This window comes from Pteronotus mesoamericanus, unplaced genomic scaffold, assembly GCF_021234165.1.
Source record: "Pteronotus mesoamericanus isolate MK-2021 breed Mesoamerican mustached bat unplaced genomic scaffold, CSHL_Meso_final contig_130, whole genome shotgun sequence".
In the NCBI taxonomy this organism is placed as follows: Eukaryota; Metazoa; Chordata; class Mammalia; order Chiroptera; family Mormoopidae; genus Pteronotus; species Pteronotus mesoamericanus.
In genome coordinates this window covers 1,180,081-1,202,765 of record NW_026555060.1, presented here as the reverse complement: position 1 = coordinate 1,202,765, position 22,685 = coordinate 1,180,081, and the positions used below count along the sequence as shown (strand labels likewise).

Sequence of the window (22,685 nt, the reverse complement as noted above, 5' to 3'; positions counted from 1 at the left end):
ATCTTCTGAGTGATGCAGGCTCAAGAGTTGCCAAATGAGATGGGCAAAGGCGGCCAAGCAGGGCTTCCCAGCCAATCTAAAAATAGCAGGTGGTGGTGGGCAGATGTACTGTTTCTCCTTGCTCTTTTTTTCCCCCTAAGAGCTAGGTATCAAAATAATGGTTTGTTCAAAATTAAAACAGTACAAATAGAATTATGTTCTCTCTTGCCCTAAGATCTAAACATGTGGTCAGTTAGGAAAACTTTTACGTTTTGCTAAGAAAGATGTGAAAGTCAAGACAAACCTATTGTCTACATTTCTTACATGAATTTTTCATTCTGGAAAAAAAATCTGACCGCAACTTGCTGGAGTCAAGAATTGCCTTTGTCTTTTATTTTTATTTCTTGGAGCTACTTGAATAATAACTATTAACATTTTTATATTTTATAATTTAAGAGATCCTTTCACAGATTTTACGTTGTTGGCTTCTTATGACCAGCCTGTGACTTGGAAAGTTTCTAGCATTACAACTTGAAAATGTAAAAACTGAGGTTAACAGAAATTGAAGCTTGCTCAAGGCCACCTGGATATAAAAAAAAAGAAACAGATCTGTCTTCAGATTCCACATTTGTCACACACACACACACACACACACACACACACACACACACGCACACACACCCCTCCTATCTCCCTAAAGACTCCAACATAAAAGGCTTGTAAGGATTTAACTTTTAAACTTTCACACATGTACAAATACATTTTGGGGGGAAATGTTATACTAATTTTTCTTGGATTAAAAGTCTGTTAAAAATTCAAAAATTCTACAAAGTGTGAAAATATGAATTTACTAACCATATTAATTACATAATGACAAATTCATTTGAAAATTTCATTTTTAAAAATATTACTCACTTAACAAAAGAAATTAAATAAGGAGTTACCACAGGCATTTAAGTTTTGTTTGTTTGAATGTGGGAGCCAAGGAACTCACAGCTTAGAAGGAAATACTAATGTATAAGTTGTTCTCTCTCAGTGGTAGCATTACAGATTTTTTCTTCTCATATTTTCTGTACACTTTAAACTTTGTATAATCCAGAAAATACACACTTAATTGCATTTTTTAAAATGACTTAGACATAAGAAAATTTTTACAATAAACTTTAAAGAAAGCAGTATGCAAAACTGAATTAATAGTGTCACCTCAGTTTGGTAGAAAATAAAAATGTTTCTTTTTACATGCAAGTACAGACAGCTGGAAGGCAATAGCTTTTTTGGATTGTTTTACCTCTGCGTGATAAGATCCAGGAAATTATCTTCTTATTTGAACAATTCTGCAATCTCCAAACTGTTTTAATGGGCCTATTGTCCTCTTATAAAGAAGAGAAAAATGTTAGACTTATTGTTACTGCCAACTGGAGATCAAGTGGAAGTAAAAAACAAAATCTCATATTATAAATCAATGGAAAATATTAATATTCCCAAATTCTAATTTGTAAGACCTTCAGCTTTCTGTCCACTAAGTTAGGTACAGGTATCTCCCGCTAAACATAAAAATAAGGGTCAATAAGTTTTGCTGATAATCAAATCTCAGTTTAAATTCAGAGTTTTGGTTTCTGAATGTAAACAAAAGCCCATTAAAGATCACAAATATACACAATTGTAGAAACTAAGTCTATGTATATGAATATGTGTACACATGAAGATGTATACACAGTAAAACACATGGATGTGGTGGGATTTGCAATAGACTGTATTTTTTACCTTATAATTTTTGAGATTAATTTACTGTATTAAGTATTGCTCTAGTTTCCATGAAATTAGAAATGCCTCTCCCATCTCCTTTACCTTGATTATTTTGTTTGCAATAAAATAGAAATTGCAGAACACCAAGAGATACCAGTCAAGGGTTTCATTCACTTTCCTTTTAGTCCCTATTAAACAATATGAAGTATTATCCAGGTATTACCTGCACTGCTGCACAAAAGGCAGAATTCTTTAACTGTCTGAACAGACCTAAGGGCCTGACCAGCATGAAGCCAACACAGGATTTTTGCCTGCAGCCTAACAACCATGCCTTGCAGAAACATCTGGGTAATTGTGTGGGTGGGGTGGGGAACAGTTATCTTGCCCTTCACATTATTTCCCCATGGCAGAAATATTGGACTCTTAACACTAATTATAATATTTTACTGAAATAAGTGAAGAGTAATAGACTTCTCTTTAACTTTTACAAAAATAGAAAGAGCAAGGGAAATTTCTAAAGAATATATTTTAAAGATTATTTACAGACATTGAAAATTCTTTTTAGCCTATCTTCTAGGAAAGGGTACAAAGATCCTTATGTACCTTGCTTAAAAACAACAGATAGCCCTGATTGATTTGGCTCAGTGTGTTGGGTGTCATCTAGCAAAATGAAAGGTCATGGGTTTGATTCCCAGTCAAAGAACATGACTGGGTTGAGGGCCCAGTTGGGGGCATGCGAGAGGCAACTGGTTGTTGTTTCTCTTGCACATTGATGTTTCCGTCCCTCTATTTCTCCTTCCCTTCCCCTATCTCTGAAAATAAATAAATAAAATCATTAAAAAAAGAAAAAAACAGATAAAAACCATAGCCTACTGTAATGAGTCTAGTTTTCCATAACAAATTTCTTTTTTTAAACTTATTTTTATTGTTCACAATATTAGAGATGTCCCCATTCTCCCCTCCCCCACCCCCAGCCTCTACCAATTCTACCCAGCTCTCATTTCCCCTTTCCAGTGTTGAGTTGTATAAGTTCTTTATGTATTTTGGAAATTAACCCCTTAGCAGATATATCATTGGCAAATATGTTCTCCCATGCAGTGGGTTTCCTTTTCATTTTGTTGATTGTTTCTTTTGTTGTGCAGAAGCTTTTTAGTTCAATATAGTCCCATTTGCTTATTTTTTTCCTTTGTTTCCCTTGCCCTAGGAGATATATCAGCAAAACATTGCTATGAAAGATGTCTGAGATCTTACTGCCTATGTTTACTTCTAAGATTTTTATGGTTTCACAAACCATCTTTTACCCGTTTTGGGTTTATCCTTGTTGTGTGGTGTATGTTGGTGGTCTAGTTTCATTTTCTTGCATATACCTGTCCAATTTTCTCAATACCATCTATTGAAGAGATTGTCTTTACTCCATTGCATGTTCATGCCTCCTTTGTCAAATTTTAATAGACCATAAAGGTATGGGTTTATTTCTGGCCTCTCTGTTCTGTCCATTGATCTATATACCTGTTCTTAATGTTAGTACCAGGCTATTCTGATTATAACGGCCTTGTATAATGGCTTAATATCAGGTGTCCTGATAAATCCAAATTTGTTCTTGTTTCTCAAGATTGCTGAGGCTATTCAGGGTCTTCTTCTGGTTCCATATATTTTTTTGGAGTATTTGTTCTAGAACTGTGAAATATGTCATTAGTATTTTAATAGGAATTGCATTGAATCCATAGATTGCTTTGGGTACTACAGACATTTTCATGATGTTAATTCTTCCAATCCATAAACACATTATATGCTTCCACTTATTTCTATCTTTCAGTTTCTTTCTTCAATGTCCTATTGTTTTCCAAGTACATGTATTTTACCTCCTTGGTTAAATTTATTTCTAGGTACCTTTTTATTGTTGTTGCAATAGTAAATGGGATTGTTTTCCTAGTTTTTATTTCTGATAGTTCATTATTGGTGTATATAAACATCACCAATTTCTGAATAGTAATTTTGTATCCTGCTATTTTTCCAAATTCATTTATTAGACCTAGTAATTTTTTGGTGGAGTCTTTAGGGTTTTTTATGTATAACATGTCATTTGCAAATAATGACAGTTTTACTCCTTCTTTTCCATTTTGGATGCCTTTTATTTCTTCTTCTTGTCAGATTGCTGTGGCTAGGCCTTCCAGTACCATGTTGAATGAGTGGTGAAAATGGACATCCTGTCTTGTTCCTGATCTCAAGGGAAACACTTTTAATTTTTGCTCATTATGATGTTGGCTGTAGGTTTGTCCTATAAGGCCTTTCTTATGTTGAAGTATAATCCTTCTATTCCAATTTTGCTGAGTTTCTATCACAAATGGGTACTGGATTTTATCAAATGCTTTTTTTCTGTATCTATTGATATGATTATGTGATTTTTATGTTTTATTTTTGTTATGTGCTGTATCACATTTATTGATTTATGAATGTTGTACGAACATTGCAACCCCAGAATAAATCCCAATTGATCTTAGTGTATGATCTTTTTAATGTACAAGTATTGCTGGATCTGGTTTGCTAATGTTTTGTTGAGCATTTTAGCATTCTATGTTCATCAGGTATATTGGCCTATAATTTTCTTTCTTTGTAGTGTCTTTATCTGGTTTTGGAACTAGAACAATGCTGAGCCTCATAAAAAGAGCTTGGAAGTCTTCCCACCTCTTGAATTTTTTAAATAGTTTGAGGATAGGTATTAGTTCTTCTTTGAATGTTTGGTAAAATTCACCTGTGAATTTTTATTATTTTTATAACCAGAAAACAATAAAGCTACTCTTGTATTTTAAAATTAGAACTTTTGACATTCACAAATGAAAAATTATAGTTTTTAAAACATTAATGGAGATATGAAAAAGATTATATTCAGCACCACTCAAAAAACTGGAAGTACAGAATACAGAAAACAAAAATAAAGGGAAATGCTAAGAACTTGAGTAGCAATCTAATTTCCTTCATGTGTTGCTTCAGACTTTCTCAAGGGGAAGAGTATATTTCCTAACAACTTAGATGTTCTTTTATCAGTCTTGGCATGCAGTAGGTCAATAAATATTTGCTGATGAATAAATTGAATATTAAATAAGTTGCCTAATTATTTACTTTTATACTGAAGACATTCTCCCAAGAATTTAACCACCATTCCAATCCCATTCACCAAAAGTAGCCACATGAACAGTTTGGTGAATCTCTCTGTACACAAACATATATGAAAGAAAGATGGGGGAAAGAGAAAGAGAGACAAGAGGAAGGAGGAGGATGGGTAGAGGGAGGAGGAGGAAGGAGAGAAGAGGGGAAAGAGATGTCATACTATGACTATTTATATTTTAAAATACAGTGGATAGCCTACTATAGTTCTGCCTAATTCATTCTTTTTTAATAACTGCACAAACTGAACAACTTTCCAAATGTTATCAGCAACCAACACATTAACTGAAAGAAAATAATAATAGTAACGACTAACATTTATTGAGCATTTTTTCCATATGCTTTATTTATATACTATACATTAAAATTGCATAACTTTATAGGTAAGTACTATTACTTATTGCCCTCTTACAGATAAAGAAATTGGAATCTATTACTTGCCCAAGATTATAATGACTTGCCCAATTTAGACAGTAAGTGGCAGGCCAGGATTTGAAGGCAGCAGTCTGTCCTCCAAGCCTGTGTTCTTAATCACTATTGCCTCTGTAATGTTAAAAACATTAAAGATAAATTCTTACTTGACAATGAATGACTGTTGGTATATACCAGATGTAAACATAGAACACAATGTTTTGAGGGTTTTTTTTTTTAACTATACCAGAACCTTCTATATTTAGTGGTACTTTCAAAGTAACCATATCAAGAGATTTTATGTTCAGTTTACAGTCTGCCATTAGTCAAAAGTATTTGAATTGTAAAAATCATATTAATTTCCTTCACATATATTTCACAAGCTGAACAGGAAAAGCAATCTAAGTACCTTACTGTTACCTTTTTTTGTGGCCCAAAGCAGCTTTTTTTAGGGTTTACTATCCATTTATTCATTAGACTTGTGACTAAATGATTTATGGTTAAAAAAAAAAACTACATCCAGTCACACACACAAGAAAAACCTAAGCCATATTTTTAAAATATATGACTCAGACTCTAAACCCAGATGTAAGTTTTTTGAATAATGGCAGAATCTTTGGAATAAATGTTTCATCTCTCAAGGTAACTATTCTGAAGAAGATAAAATTCAATTGCCTGTTTAAGGTCAGTCTGATAAAAGTTAGGTGCCATACTTAACAGCTTTATTTCATTTACTAATCCAGCAACCAGTTCATGTCAACCATCAGCGTAATAACAACTGATGTCCATATTGACTATTCTGTGCCAAGCCAGTGATTTGATATCTAATATTCTAAGCACTGCATGAAGATTCAAAATAGTGTTGCTGAGCCAAATGGAGCATAAATTGTTTTTACAATTTAGCCAATTTCCTAATTTACTATTTAACATGAAGTGATTCTGCTCTAGCTGATAGTAACAGCAGGGACAAAAAATGGCAGCTTGAGGAGAAGCTTTACCTTTTATTTAATCTTATTAGTTTAAATAAGAGATAACAGTAAAAACAGTGCACATATGCACATACAAGTATATTCAATATCACCAAAGCACCAGCATCACCACTATTTTGAAGTGATGCCAAATAACATTAAAAGGTGATACGTTTCAGAAGATGCGTCAATTGGAGATTAGATTCCACCTACCTCTGTTACTGACCATGGATTTGTTAAGTAAACCTTTGTTCTTAGAAAAATAATCATCTGTCTGAGCTCCATATAGTTATATAGAATAGTAAAAATAACTGTAAGCTCCTTTGTATACATAATTGTAAGTAAATGACAAAGTCTTATAAGACAGCCCTTTAGCCCAGAGGCATTTGAAAGGATGCTCTGCATCACTAGCCATTAGAGAGATGCAGATCAAAACCACCATGAGGTACCACCTCACACCGGTCAGAATGGCCATCATAAACAGATCCACAAACAACAGGTGCTGGCGAGGCTGTGGAGAAAAGGGAACTCTAGTCCACTGTTGGTGGGAATGCAGACTGGTGCAGCCACTATGGAAAGCAGTGTGGAATTTCCTCAGAAAGCTGAAAATGGAACTGCCTTTTGATCCAGCGATTCCCCTGCTGGGACTATACCCTGAGAACACCAAAACGCCAATACAAAAGAACCTATGCACCCCAATGTTCATAGCAGCACAATTTACAATAGCCAAGTGTTGGAAGCAACCTAAATGCCCATCAGTAGATGATTGGATCAAAAAACAATGGTACATATACACAATGGAATACTATGCAGCAGAAAGAAAAAAAGAAGTACTAAACTTCGCAACAGCATGGATGGAACTGGAGAGCATCATGCTAAGCGAAATAAGCCAGGGGGTGAAAGACAAATACCATATGATCTCACCTATAAGCGGAACCTAACCAACAATGCAAAGAAGCAAGGCAAATATGACCAGCAACACTGAAAGGAAAAGAAATCAACAGAGACAAGAGGGAAGGGGGGGGGGGGGGGCAGGGAAAGGGAAGGGAAGGGGAAAGTCAAGGAACATATAGCAAGGACTCATGGACAAAACCAAAGGGGAAGAGCTGAGGGAGGGAAGGTGGGAGGGGGCAAGGGAAAGAGGGGGGGGAGGCAGAGACAAATGTATTTAAAAAGTAAATAAATTAATAAAAAAAAAATTAAGCAAAATAAAAAAAAAAAAAGACAGCCCTTTATATAAAATCTAATGAGTAAACATTAGAAAACCAAATTTCATTCTTGTTTCAGCAGCATATACTAAAAATTGGCACAATGCAGACAAGATTATCATGGCCCCTAAGCATGGATAGCATGCAAATTCATGAAGTATTCCACATTTTTTAAAAGGAAAGAAAAAAGAAAAATCAAATTTCCTGGCAACCTATTATGCATAATTGTCTAACCAAGTATTGGGTTGGCCAAATATCTGCTACATTTTTTCCATAAAATAAGACACATTTTTTTTTCATTTTCATCAATAACTTTATTGATTTGGATATTCTAAATAGGTCACCTATGTCCCGCCATTGGCTTCTTTCAGTGGAGAGAGGCCAGGGGTGCGGCTAAACATCTTCCAATGCATAACAGCCCCATAGCAAAGAATTATGTGGCCAAAATGTCAATAGTACCAAGAAACTTCACAAACCACTTTTGACACATTTGAGCAGCCACAGCACCTTCCCCATACACTGCACAAATCTTTTTTCTTTTTTTGCATTTCAGTTGTTTTTACCTTTCTTGACATAACAAAGCATAATACACTCAAAATGTTGCATATTTTCTTCCATCTTCACTATTAAAATGACTGCACAAAAATTCACCTATTTTGATGTTTTATTCTCAATTGCATGCTGATATGATAGCTGTCACTATACAATTTAACAAAATTGTTTCGAATGAAGTTAAAGACAACAACTTGCTAATAGAACCATCTTACAGAAAAAATGTAACAGACTTCTGGGCCAACCCAATACTATCCCATAAAAAAAAATGTATTATTCAACCTAATAGCTATAGAAACAGCTGGGAGTTATGTAGCAGACTTTCTTAGAGTAAAATAATTCTAAAAGCACTGCTCATTTTGATTGCCTATATTTAATCCAACAGCTCATTTTATGTCCCCGCCCCCATCTGCACACATACAATCTCAAAAACGTATTTATTAGTTGATTCATGCTTTTGCTCTGGCAATGCAAAAGAACTCTCATCAGCTCCTATCTTTTTCCAACCACTCAGCATCAAAATAATAATGATCGAATTATATCCAGAGCAGAAGAAACAATCAAGTATATAATGACCTCATGTGGCAAAGGACTACAACTACTGATTTAACTATGAAATAATAATGGGCTTAAACAACTTCTGTTATCCAATTTTTATTCTCAGATTGCTTTTTTAAATGGGCATTAAATACTGCCTAGAGATAAGGAAGAAAGAAAAATGACCCCAGAAATACAGAAAAAGTGGAGGTAAAAATAAGAGTCATTTATTCACTGAATAAAAGGAACCCCATGCTAGAGTCAAAACATTTAGTTCTTGTTTGTTTTTTGTGGTTTCTTGAAAAATCCCTTAGCCTCTCACATCTATAATACGGTGGTAATTTTATTCTACCACAGACTTTTTGGGCTAAAAAAGGATTATGCAAATGTTATATCTTGCATTTATGATAGTGTTATCCCATTTATGATATTTATGATTCTATAACTAAAACATTTTAAAGCTCATCATAAAAACTAAACCAAAAACTAAAGTATTTTTACCTAGTTTATCTTCCAATTATCACCTGTTAATTCTAGGGCAATGGACATACAGTACTTGTTTTATTCTAGGCATAGAATTAAACCTAAATTCATTCAAAGCGAAGCCATATTGCTAATGAATGTCTTTGAGGATAGTCCTTTTTTCTATCACAGTTTATATTAAATATTTTGTATTAGTTTCAGGTGAAGGGTAGCCTTAATTCTTTCTTTTAGTTTTTAATTTTTAAGTCAGGTTTATTCTATTACAGTTGTCTCAATTTTCCCCCTTTGCCCTCCTCCACCCATCCCACCCTGCCCGCCTCTACCACAGTCAATTTCCACTCTGTTGTTCACGTCCATGGGTCATTCCTACATGTTCTTTGTTTAGTCCCTTCTCCTTCTTTCCACCATTGTCCTCCTTCCCCATCCCCTCTGGTCACTTTCAGTCTGCTCCACACCTGTGGTTTATTTTGTTCATTAGTTTATTTTGTGGAATAGATTCTACTTATAGGTGAGATCATATGGTATTTGTCTTTCACCAACTGGCTTATTTCATTTAGCATAATATTCTCTAGTTCCATCCATGTTATCACAAAAGGTAGGAGTTCCTTCTTTCTTTTCTTTTTATACAGATTGATTTTATTTATTTATTTTTTAAATGTCAAAATCCATTATAAAATATTTAAAAATTTGGATCCATTATAAAGTCTCAGCATTAAAACAACATGACACCAGCACAGAAATAATCAAGTAGATCAATGAAATAAAATGAGCATTCTAGAAAGAAATGTATATATCTGTTTAACAATGTGATATATGATTAGGTTGATATTTCAAATCAATTGGGAAAATAAAGCTTATTCAACAAATAAGGTGCATGGACCCCTATTACTTGAAATAAAACAAATATAGAGCCTTATTGCACACATTATACAAACAATACTCTGGTGAGTTAAAAATCAATATGTAAAATCTGAGTTTTAGGAGAAAATACAAAATAATAATTTTCTTACCCTGAAGTAAAATATTCAAACCCAGAAGCTATAAAGTAAAATATTGACAATATGACTATATTAAACATTTAAGAGTATATAGTAATATACATATACAAAAAGTTAAAAGACAAGTAATAGAATAGGAAAGTCTTTGCAACACATCTAAAAAAGGGTTAATAGAATTTTTGGGCGGGGGGGAATTCTATAAACATTAATCAAAAAATGGATAAAGAATACAAAAAGGCACTTAAAGCTTTTAAAAAATAATAGAAAAGGCAAGAAATATAGAAAAACAGGTTTAGTTTCAACAAATAATAAAGGAACAATTAAAACACATCGTCACAGTCAAATTACTAAGTTTAAAAATATTGGTAATATCAAGTACTGGTGACTGTGAAAGGAACTGGGTATTCATAGATTCTTTTTCTTCATCTTCTTAAAGCAGACCCTTTAGCATATTTTGTAATGCTGGTTTGGTGGAGGTGCATTCTTTTAGCCTTCTTTTATCTGGGAAACTCCTTATTTCATCTTCCATTTTAATTGAGAGCCTTGCTGGGTAGAGCAGTCTTGGTTGCAGACCTTTGCTTTTCATTACTTGGAATATCTCTTGCCATTCCCTTCTGGCTTGTAGTGTTTCTGTTGAGAAGTCAGCTGCTAGCCATATTGGGGCTCCCTTATATTTTACTACCTCTTTCTCCCTTGTTGCCTTTAGGATTCTCTGTCTGTCTTTGCTATTTGTTGTTTTAATTATGATGTATCTTGGAGTGGGCCTCATTGGATTCTTTTTGAATGGGACCCTCTGTGCTTCCTGGACTTGTGTGACTTTTTCTCTCCTCCAATTAGGGAAGTTTTCCATCATTACTTTTTCAAACAGGTTCTCTATCCCTTGTTCCTCTTCTTCTCCTTCTGGTATCCCTATTATACAAATATTACTATGTTTCAGGTTGTCCTGCATTTTCCTAAATGCCTCTTCATTCTTTTGGAGTCTTTTTTCATTTTCTTGCTCTTTCTGGGAGCTTTTCTACCTTATTCTCCAGCTCGTTGATTTGTTCCTCTGCTTCATCTAGCCTGCTTTGGATTCCTTCTACTGTGTTCTTCAATTCAGAAACTGTATTCTTCATTTCCTCTTGTCTCTTATTGATAGTTTCTATGTCCTTTTTCATGCTGGTATAGTTTGCAGTAAGTTCCTCATAGTTTCCCTGTAGTTTTTTGTAATTCTCTCTGAGCTCACTGAGCTCATTGAGCTTCCTTAAAACTGTTGTTTTGAACACAATATCTGATAGTTTACTTGCCTCTATTTCATTTAGTTCTCTTTCTGGGGATTCCTTCTTTCCCTTTGACTGCAGGGTGTTTCTTTGTCTTCTCATTATTTGTGAGATTCTTCTTTTTTGCTTCTGCTTCTTAAATTGATCTGTCTTGATTTCCTGACTTTGTGGTGTGAACTTCTATGGTAGGAGGCTGCTGTTTTTTTCTTTCTGGATCTGCCTCTGATGATGTCAGATGTTGACCCTGTCTGACCTTAGACAGTCTGCTCCAGACTGCCAGGAATACATTGTCTGTATCTTTCTCCTTCAGCCGCCAATTTAGTCACTCTGCACTCACCAGGCCTGTTTAGACACCACAGGTTGGGGCAGAGTCCCTCCTGGGGGTGGGGTCACCAGGCCCTCTCATGCTGCTGCCACTCAAGGGAGTGGTCTGCCTGAGCCAGATGGCTGCTGCTGTATGGGGGAGGAGTCAGCACCAGGATTCTGCCAGCTACTCTCTACATTCTCTCCACAAAGCCTTCATCTCCAGTCTCTCAAGTGTCTCTAGACCTCTCTGCACCCCCTTTAGAAGGGGATCTATTTGTGACTGCCACCCTGTACTCAGCAGTCAGGCTTTAACACCACCAGTCCAGGGCCGAGTCCCTCCTGGGGACAGAGCTATTGGGTCCTCCTCACACTTACTGCTGAGGGCGGGTCATCTGCCTGAGCTTAATGGCTGCTGCCATATGGGGGATGAGTCAGCACCAGGATCCTGCTGACTACTCTCTCAGTTCTCTCCCCAAAGCCTCCTTCCCCAGTCTCTCCTCAGGCGTCCGTAGCCCACTCTGCCCCAGCCTTTGCTAGAGCCCAGGGTAAGTGGCTACAAATAAAAATTTATGTGTTGGTCCTTTAAACGGCTCTTTGCATCTCCAGCTGCCTGTCTCTGGCAGAGAGCAATGCTGCTGCCTTTCACATCTGGCTGTAATCTGTGTACTTTTTGGGCTCTGGTGCTGTAGGCTAGAGATCCCTGCTTATGGTTTAGACCCCATTCTTCTCAGGGGGATCCAACGGGCTGTTTCAATATCCTTCTGGTGTTGCCATCCATGGGCACTCCGCCCGCCTTCTCAAGTCTCTCCTGCACTCCTTACCCATTAGGTTGTACAAAGCTGATTCTTCTATCTATCTGAGGTTGTAAAGCTCCTCTCTCGCTATTGTTCAATTTATTCCAGGTGATATCTCTGCAATTTAGTTGTAATTCCAGATTGGTCCTGGGAGGAGGTCAGTGTGACTTCCACTCACTCCTCTGCTATCTTGGTTCTCTCCAATAGTCTTAATTCTTAAAATACTTCATATTTATCAATTTGAAATCTGACAAAACAGAACTGGGTGTGAATTTCTTGTGAAATCCCTGAACTGAGTCCAAATCTTCATTGACAGAAAATACCCTGAGAACATCAATGTCATATTAAGAATTATTAACTCATTAAACATACAATTATAAAGCTGCAGCCTCACCAGTCTAAAAAAAAATGTGAGGAAAAAGGGAGTAAAACTGAATCAAATTCAAATTACATACCTATCCCTCACTTAATGTCTGTAACTTATTCCTAAAATCACTGTCACAAAGTAGAAGGCTCTAAATGAAAACCTTATCAGTTAATTTTAATAGGGTACATTATATTCCAAGATCCCCCAAACATTATCAATTGACTACGAACAAGTTTATAGGCAATAAACAATATAGATTGTCCATAAAATATATTGTAAAGATTTACTGTACTTTCCAAGGAGGAAAATTTGATACTGGGTGGTGGTTTGATGGAAGAAAGGAATAAAGGAATCATTCTTTGGAAGGTAAATTCTTCTTTTTAAATCATACTCTCCCACCAGTGTTCCAGCATTTTGGATACTAATAGTTATTTTGCATTTAAACTGCATTTAAAATTAAATTATAACAGACACATTTTGGGAACTTCAAAACATAGAAATCACATCTGTACATAACAGACTACAGCCCCAGAAGATGCAACATCATCATTCCTAAACAATCTGATGTACGATTCAAATGAGTTTAAAATGATAATCTCTGTGAGGAAACTGTCAAGTAAATGAATATACTTTTGTCTAAGATGGTAATATTTGCAGTTTTTTTACTGCATACTTGTTTAATGTACTTTGGAGCAAGAAGTCTTTATACCCAAGGAGAAAAAAAAGATGATTGTCTGAAAAGTGATATAACTTTTCTAAAACTGTTATGGCAAAAAGTTATTGTTTTTTTTAACTTAACAGGTTTTATGGGGGAATTCTGTATTTAAACATTTAGGACATTACTGACCTCAATACTAATACATTTTGTAATTAATGGTAACATTCCAAGGCACTACACAAAATAAGGGGGGAAAAAAAGAATTATATCAAAGTTTCTTCCATTTTTCAATATTTTTCTAACTGAATATGAGAAAAATTCATTTTACATAAATTTTAAAAAAGAAAACTTACTAGGATAGCTTCAAAAAAAACCACACTGTACTACTAAACCTAGGTAGCTCATGCTCTAGGAAACACAAAATTACCCAACTTCAAAACTTAGTATATATAAAGCTACAGTAATCAAGACAGTATGGTACTGACAAAAGGATAAAGAGATCAGTGGAACAGAATAGAGCCTACAATTAGACCAGCATAGTCCACTGATGTTCAACTAAAGAGCAACGTTTATACAATGAAGCAGATAGTCTTTTTAAAAAATGGTGCTGGAACAAATGGTCATCTACATACAAAACGATGAATCTAGACACAGACCTTTCATCCTTCACAAAAAATTAACTCAAAATGGACTATAGGCCTAAACATAAAACACGTAATTATAAAACTTCTAGAAAATAACTTAGGACAAAACCTAGATGACCTTGGCTATGACTTTTTAGATACAACACAAGGAACAATCTATAAAAGAAATTGATCAGCTGGACTTTACTAAAATTAAAAATTTCTGCTCTGCAAAAAACAATGTCAGAAAAATGAGATAAACCACAGACTGGGAAAAAGTATTTGCAAAAGGCCCGTGTGATGATAAAGGACTGTTATCTAAAATAGTCAAAGAACTTTTAAAACTCAGTAAGAAAATGAACTTGATTAAAAAATGACAATGGACCTTAAGACACTTCACCAAAGATATAGATAGCAAATAAGCATATAAAAAGGTTGTAATTATATGTCATATGGAACTGAATATTAAAATGAGTTGCAACCACATGCCTCTTAAGCATAACAAATCCAAACCACTGATACCACCAAATATTGGTAAGGATGTGGACGAACAGGAACTCCCATTCATTGCTGGTAGGAAGGCAAAATGGAAAACCACTTTGGGAAAGTTTCTTAGAAACCTAAACATACTCTTAACATATGATCCAGCAATTGCACTCCTTGGTATTATCCAAATGAACTGAAAACTTATGTTCACACAAAAACTTGCACACAGGTGTATATAGTAGCTTTATTCCTAATTGTCAAAACTTGGAAGCAACCATTTGCCTTTCAGTAGCCAAGTGTATAAGCAGTGGTATATGTAGACAATGGGATATTATTCAGCACTAAAAAGAAATAAGCTATCAAGCCATGAAGACAGGGAAGAAACTAAATACAAATTCCTAAGTGAAAAAAGCCTATCTGTAAAGTCTACATACTAAATAATTCCAACTATATGACACTCTGGAAAAGGGAACTATGGAGAGTAAAAACCACTAAACTCAATACTCTTGTGACTATCCAATGGTACAGCTTTTATTTTGAGTCATGACAAATAGTAAACTTAAGTTTTTTTTCAATTCTAAAGATTTAAAAAGTCCTTAAATATTTTTAAAGGTTATCAAAACTCTCCAAATTATCTCCACTTAAAATAGAATTAACATAATTTATATAAACAATTGTCACATTTTTATATTCATATTTTTTAAAGTAGAATAAATTTTAATGTAAAAAGATAATCATTTCAATGAGTGTTAGTTCCATTGCAGGTAATGAGATTTATACTTATTTTTTATTTATTTTTGAAGATTTTTTTTTTTAATTTTTAGAGAGAAGGCAAGGAAGGAAAGGGAGAAACATTGATATGAGATAGAAACATCAATCAGTTGCCTCTCATACACACCCCTACCAGGGACACAACCTGCAACCCAGGCCTGTGCCGTGACTGGGACTCGAACTGGAGACCTTTCACTTTGTGGAACAATGCCCAACGAAGCCACACCAGTCAGGGCTATACTTATTTATTAAGCAAATGTTTTATTTAGTAAACAAGTGTATTTTGTTTACTGAACAAAAAAAACACATACAATATCATAAGACAGTTTTAAATACTCAGTGATTACAGATTTGAAGTGTACTTTCCCCTTCAAATATCAGTACATCTAGATTGTTTAACCCACTAAATTATGTCAAGAAACAAAAGATAACATTTTAAAATGTAAAATGATAGTTTCAAAGTAAAAGCGACTCTTCCCCTCATTTCAAAAACAGAATTTTCCTAAAATGTCAAGTAGAAAGAGTAAATACATAGAGAAAAAATACTTCACACTTTAAACAAACTTGAAAAAAATCTTTAATGATACACAGAACTAAAGTGAATCCATGCAGTTTTTAAAATTACAACTATTTTACCCTTTTTATTTCCTTATATTTGAAAATAATAGTTTTCAAGATATGTAACATATAAAGCAAGATCACTTTTATTAGTAATTTGCCTTAAAGGAGGGGAAACAAAACTTAACATGTAACCTTACAGAGAAGCAAAGCGAACTATGAAGTGAATAATAATCACAATGCTCTGAAAGTAGAAGTGTGTGACTTTAAAATAGCAGGCTGCCTAATTAATTCAGCGAGTATGGAAACCAGGATGAGGCAGGAAAATAACAGGTGGGACTTAAGCAGGCTAAAATGCTAAAAAGATAATGTACCTTGTCTTCATTTTCCCTTTGACTTCTTATGAAGTATAAGGTAATGAAAGACTATTCATTCCCCGTGCAGAGTCAATGAATAAAATGGAGAAGCTTATCCCTATGTTCCACTAACGTTTTACCTATAAAAATGAGAAGAAATGCAGGAAAACTATACTTCTACCCCAAATGATTTAAAGACAATCATAGTTTAAACCAATCTTTAAACTCTAACAATATTTCCTCGTAAAGGAATGGTCTGAAAAGGAAGAAAGCAGGTAGCTATTTTAAGCTCTATATAAATTAAATCATTTACTCACATAATAGCCTTCAGTTATCTTTTAAGTATAGAAAGACTTCCTTTTTAATCATCCAAAATCCCATGCAAAAAGATGAAGTCTCACCCACAGCACAGATGTATCCATTACAAACTGGGAACAAAGCCTAACTTCCTCCTCTAGAAATGCATTATTGACACTAATAAATATCAGTGAATCTACTAAATACTAAACATGGTCTTATTTTCCACATAAATTGAGGTGGAATGGAAGGCACTGGATCAAAAGTACTTAACACTTCTGAATTCTTTTTCTAGATATTCCTTAAATTCCACTTTCACCTTTTTGCACTAGACACATTACCATTTTCCATGTAACATTAAAGTTCCCAGTTAAGAAATCAAATTAAGAAACTGGTCAACAGTGAGATGAAACTGGTCAAGCACCAGGAAAAAAGGCAACCTGCTGAGGAGGATGGCAGAGGGAAAGAGAGAAGGAGCAAGGGTCCTTTATGATATAGTTTAGCCACTATGATGATTCTAGAGCCACATACCTCCAGATTTCTTGCCATGAGTGATAATTAAATGTCTTTTTTTGACTTGTTGCAATATTTAATTTTCCACTTGGTCATTCACAAAAATTCTCAATGGTAATTGGTGGCTGTTCCTGTAGTAGTATATTGCCCATAACTTTTTAAAAATTTCTTACTATTATATTACAGTTGTCTCAGTATTTCCCCCTTGGCCCTCCTCCACCCAGCCTACCCCATGTTCCCACAGTAAATCCCCACACTGTTGTCCATGTCCACAGGTCATTCCTACATGTTCCTTGCCTAGTCCCTTCCCCTTCTTTTCACCATTACCCCACCCCCCTCCCCTCTGGTCACTTTCAGTCTGTTCCATGTTTCTATGCCTCTGGGTCTATTTTGCTTATTAGTTTATTTTGTTCATTAGATTCCTCTTAAACAAGAAAGAAGAGAGAAGAGAATAGAGGAGAAAATTGGTCATAAAATTTTATATAGGATTCATAAAAAAAGTTTTTTTCTTGGAACAAATTTTTCTTGGGTTTTCTAAAGAGACATGAATGACTATGAAGTTACAAAGATACGCATGGCTGATGTATCTGGAATCATTTTGCTGCCTGTAGTCTTCAGCAAGATCACAAAGTGCTCAAAAATTCTTTGACCTGAATGGAGGAAAAATATATTAATATAATTATTTGACTAATTTCAGGTATCTAATACTCATCTTAATTTAAAAGTATATAATAATTGAAGACCCACAACTGTGTAAGTAACTGTAACAAAACCATAGCATTTACTTTCAAAAGATGTATTAATCTTTTAGTAGTAAAAGCTGAATGACCTAAAATGTAGTTATAGAAGTTATTAAATTTAGCCTAAGATTGATATAGTTTTATAACAGCCATAATCTCTAATTTTTCCATAATCTCTAATTTTTATAAAATTAGAGATTTATAAATCTTTCATTTTATAACCACTAATTTTATCTCTATAATACCATAGACCACTGACATGTGCAGCTTTAATGCTGATAACATTAATAATCACAATGATTTAATGGTTCAAACAACTCTAAAGGTTCAGACACATAACAGATTTGTATTTTTTCTTTTTTTGTAACACTCCTCCTTCCCCCCAGTTAATTTTCTGCAAGTTTTCTGAAGCACAAATTTAAATCTTGTATATACTCTGGAATGTTAATGGCTGAGGAAAGGTCATATAAGCAGTGACAATTTATCCAACTAACAACATCACAGCAAAAAGATTTTGTTCTCTACGTATTCTAGACTACACAGTCATTCTGCTGAACAGACGATTACTGTCGTGTACAAAATAAAAAAAAAAAACACACAAAAAAACAAATACCTAAAAAAGAAAGCCAACTGCTAACATTAGTAAAGAAAATAAAACTAGGTAATACATAAATGATGACTCTTAACATCAAAAATGATGTTTAGCCAGAAAACAAATGTTAAGATAAAATTTTAAAAAGAGGTTTTATAGCTTCATTCAGTTAAAATGACGGTTGGCTGTTGGTACTGCAATAGCTGACTTAATTTATTTTAATAGTATCATTTAAGTGAATTCTATCTTATATTTTTAACATCATTTATTGCAAAAAAGAGGTCACCTGAATTGTCCAGAAATATCCCTTATAAATGTAAAGTACCTACTATAGAAAACATTTTATGACAGGAAAAAAGGAAAATCAAACTTATCTCAAAACTAAACTAGCAAAAAAAGTGTGACTTCTTTAGATCTTAGGTCACTAAGTTAATTATATGAATATAAGGATATTTGTTATATAATTCCCATTACTATTCTCTCTCAAGCATTGATCAATAGGTTCTCTCCCAATCCCTTTATCAATACAGTCACTACTCACTTAATAGAATATCCCAAATACCTGGGGGATAGATGAACTCTGATTAAGACAATGACTCAATGATTAGATAATTACAATTCATCATTGACAAGGTCCCAAATAAATTTCAAAACTAAAAATCCTTTTATTTCAAGACTTCAGCTAATATAAACATGGATGAGATCCATATACTACAATTTCAAATATCCTCCGTAACAAATTTAGTTGAAAAAAATAATTAGTTTATTTTTAAAATGTCTAAAGATTGGTGGTATAGGGAAGAGAGAAAGAAGGGGAAAAAGCAGAGAAGCAGGTGAGCAAGAACTTTTGTGATATTCCTGTATCACAGAAGAAGGAAGTAAAGAATTAAGAAGCTCCTTATTTTAGCTAAAGTCACAAAGCTAGAGTTTCAAGTTAGGATTCAATTCTAAACAGTCTAAATCCCTACTAAATTCTTAACTGTTCCTTAATGTAACTTTACGTAATCTTTTCTGTTAGAAATTGTTCTCTCAGAAGTTACAACACTTATAGGCAAAACAAATGTTATTTTATAGTCTTTATATAAAACTACCTTTTCAACCAGACTGTCATGTTTGTCTTTAAAGTCTTCATTAACATCCAGTGTTAAGATAGGCACTTCTTGTAGATAATCAAAGTTGGTTCTGTTTAAACAGAGATGAACAAAATAATTAGAAAAAGCAATAAATATGAGAAACACTAAAAACTCATTATATCACTGCAAAATCAAAATGTCAATCACTATTACTCTGCAAGTACTTCATCTGACAGCCTTCATTCTCACCTAGATTTACTTACACATCTAAAAATCTCAAGTATAAAATATATAAAGCTAGACATTGTGACATGTAATATTCCTCAAAAATAAAAACCATACCATTAAGTAGGAGGAATGTTTGCAGTTTAAAGCTGAAAAAACTAAAGTTCAAGGACGTCACTCTGAGACTCAAGGGACTGTCCAAGGTCGCACACAAGTGAGACTGGCTTTTAACCAAAAACTGACTAGTGACAAAGTCCATACTCTTAGCAGCTATGCTATACTACCTCCTAAGTCTTGATCTAAGAAACAACTTTGAAATACTATCTGAAAAAGAAGCACCTAAATAATATACATAGATATATTCCCTACTTTATTACTTAGTGTGAAATTCCGTATGTTATGCTATCAATAACACTGGGGGAGATTAGCTATAATCTTTAAGAAAAATGGATCTCATTGAAATAAAAAGAATCAAAATCCACACCTAATTCTGGGAGAACCTGCAATACTAGTAAATAAATTGACTAAAAGTAAAAAATTGTACATACTATACATTTTTATTTTGATAATGGTATTAAAAATGAGTAGTAAATAAGAAGTCTTACTTTAGTGTTCTATGCAGGAGCCAGCTTTCATGTTTATAGTGAAGCTTTTCTAAATATTCAAGAGGAATGCCTTGCTCTTCATTTCTTCCCCGCAAATATATCCTGCTCAAGCATTTCTAAAAGTAAGCAATAAGGTGGGGGGACAATTATTCTTGTCTGATGCCATTAAAATTTTCTTCTCTAAGTGTCTCTTTAGTCATGTAAGCCAAAATCTCTATTTTTTCTAGAAAGTTTAAATAGTTTCCTCCCCCCCCACTGCCCCGCCGGTTGTTTTCACACCATTTGCTAGCTCTAAACAATGCAGTACTTTCAAAACTAAGTCTACAAATTTCTGACATCCATATTAGAAATACACTGTCTAAAAAAGGTTTGGTAAAAATAAAAAAAGTTCAACATACAACTGCTTGTGCTTCAACATACAACACACAACATACATTGTGCTTCTATTTTAAATTCTCTTTTCAAATAATTAAATGATCCTCTAATCAAAATATATTTAAAAACTTAATGAAATAAAATAGTTTTGTATTAGACTTTAAGATACTGACTACAAATATTTCTAACAATGAAATTATTAGTATTCTTTACATTCTTCTTTATTTGCATTTACTATTTTCATAATTAAAAATTCTTCTCTAAAATAAAAGCAAATTTCAAAATTATTATTGTTAAATTCTAATTTACTTGATACTAGAAGAAAAAAATCACTTGAGCTCTGAAATCTGGTTTCTTTGAAAATTCAGCTTCAACATTGTACAGAAAGAATTACAGCATTCTTTCAGGCTAGAAGTCATAACATTTCCATTTATCAGAACCTACTTGTCAGGGAATAGAAATAAAAAACAGAGAAAAATGGGAAAGCAAGTGCCAAAACTAGTAATTTCTTAACAAATGTGAGCTCTCATTTAGGTTAGTTTTATGAAAGGCGTACACTTGGTCTTTCTGGATTCATTACATAATTGCATATCTAAACAATAGCTGTGCTATGACCTATTATGAAAAGGCCATTTTCAAGTAAGCTCCCTTAACTCAAAATGGTAAGGGTCCACTAAGCCTTTTCTCAACTGTAGCTGCTACTATCCACCCATTCCAAAACAAAACCGTGAAAGATATCCTCCATCAACTTTGCCATTCATTCAGCAAATATTTACTGAAATCTTACTATGTACTCAAGCCTTATTCTAGGCACTAGAAATTCAACAGTAATTAAAATACCCAAAGTCCCACCTGATGAAGCCTTTATTTTGGGAGCTGCTTGAGCAAGTTTCTTACTCTAGATGTGATCTAGATATCTTAATCTAGATGCCTGTTACTGACCCTGCAAAAGTTAAAAAGTAATAAATAACAGAACTGAGGAAGAACAAAGAAGGACCTAAAAGAGAAACCTGCTAAATCTGGGCTTCCAATTTGCTGAGAAAATAGAATGCTTCTATCTATACAATTCTGAGTTTCTAATTCGTAAATAGGAAGCTAGAGGGTGGGGAGTGAAGTTCAACTAAATTGCCTTCACTGGATAACACTGAAAGGATTTCTAAATATTACTTTAAATTTTTCAAAGGCACAAATATTTGTCTTACCTCTGGAGTGGCTCGAAGATAAATGATTCCATCCAGTTCAAGGCTTTGGCCAAACTGGTTATTTATCCAGTCATGCCAGTCTTGATAAATTGTCCACTCTGTTTCATTCATACAATCAGACTCATATAAATTAGATGCAAAAATATACCTGAAAGAGAGCCTATATCAACATACAAATCCTTTCTGAAAAGCACAGAGAAATAGAAAGGAGAAAACCGATCTACTAAATGGACATGGAATCTTCTCTGAAAACCTGTGTTAAATAATGCTTTGGATAGCAGAAAAAACAATACAGTATCACCAACCACAGGAAATTATGTTCTTGGCCAGTGGTTCTCAAAAATGTGGTGTAAGGACCCCTGGTAGAGCCCAAGATTCTTCAGGGGTTCTGTGAGAGGCCAGGTTACTTTATATACTATACTTAAAAAAAAAATATATATATATATATATTCAACCGATTGCATATAGAAGCATTATTGAGAATCCAGCTGTCTGCTGTTAAATCAAATATTAAAGAGATTCACAATAACGTGAAATGCTGCTCTTCTAATTTTTTTCTTTTGAAAAATGTAATTTTCACTAGTATGTTATTTATGTTTACATGTAATGGGTTTAATGCTAATTATAATTTTTTCTGTTTTTCAATCTTAATTTATAATAAAATAAATATTAATAAAACCAAGTCCTTTGGGCTCCTCAATAATTATTAAGAATGAAAAGGGGTCCTGTGAACCTCTGTTCTGAGCTAACTCTAGAGGTTAAAAAAAAATCCCTGCATAAACAGGGTAATTCCAAGATCACCTTAGAGATTTTCTAGTCTCTGCTCCAGGTGAGTCTA

General features: G+C 33.9%; 1 protein-coding gene and 1 non-coding gene across 2 annotated transcripts in view; one reads left to right on the top strand and one right to left on the bottom strand.

Moving 5' to 3' along the window:
* Positions 1-7,545: 7,545 nt before the first annotated feature.
* LOC129087826 (U6 spliceosomal RNA) lies at positions 7,546-7,649 on the top strand. The gene has a single exon (XR_008530948.1). It is a non-coding gene; the product is annotated as a U6 spliceosomal RNA (small nuclear RNA).
* Positions 7,650-17,387: 9,738 nt separating this feature from the next.
* DCK (deoxycytidine kinase) overlaps positions 17,388-22,685 on the bottom strand; it is a 28,834-nt gene continuing 23,536 nt past the window's right edge. Inside the window, exons 4-7 of the mRNA XM_054589741.1 lie at positions 21,848-21,995; positions 20,271-20,386; positions 19,459-19,549; positions 17,388-17,685 (exon numbers count right to left, since the gene is read on the bottom strand). Coding sequence (XP_054445716.1) covers positions 17,659-17,685; positions 19,459-19,549; positions 20,271-20,386; positions 21,848-21,995 — 382 coding nt within the window. The 3' untranslated portion in view covers positions 17,388-17,658. The remainder of the gene's footprint in view (positions 17,686-19,458; positions 19,550-20,270; positions 20,387-21,847; positions 21,996-22,685) is intronic.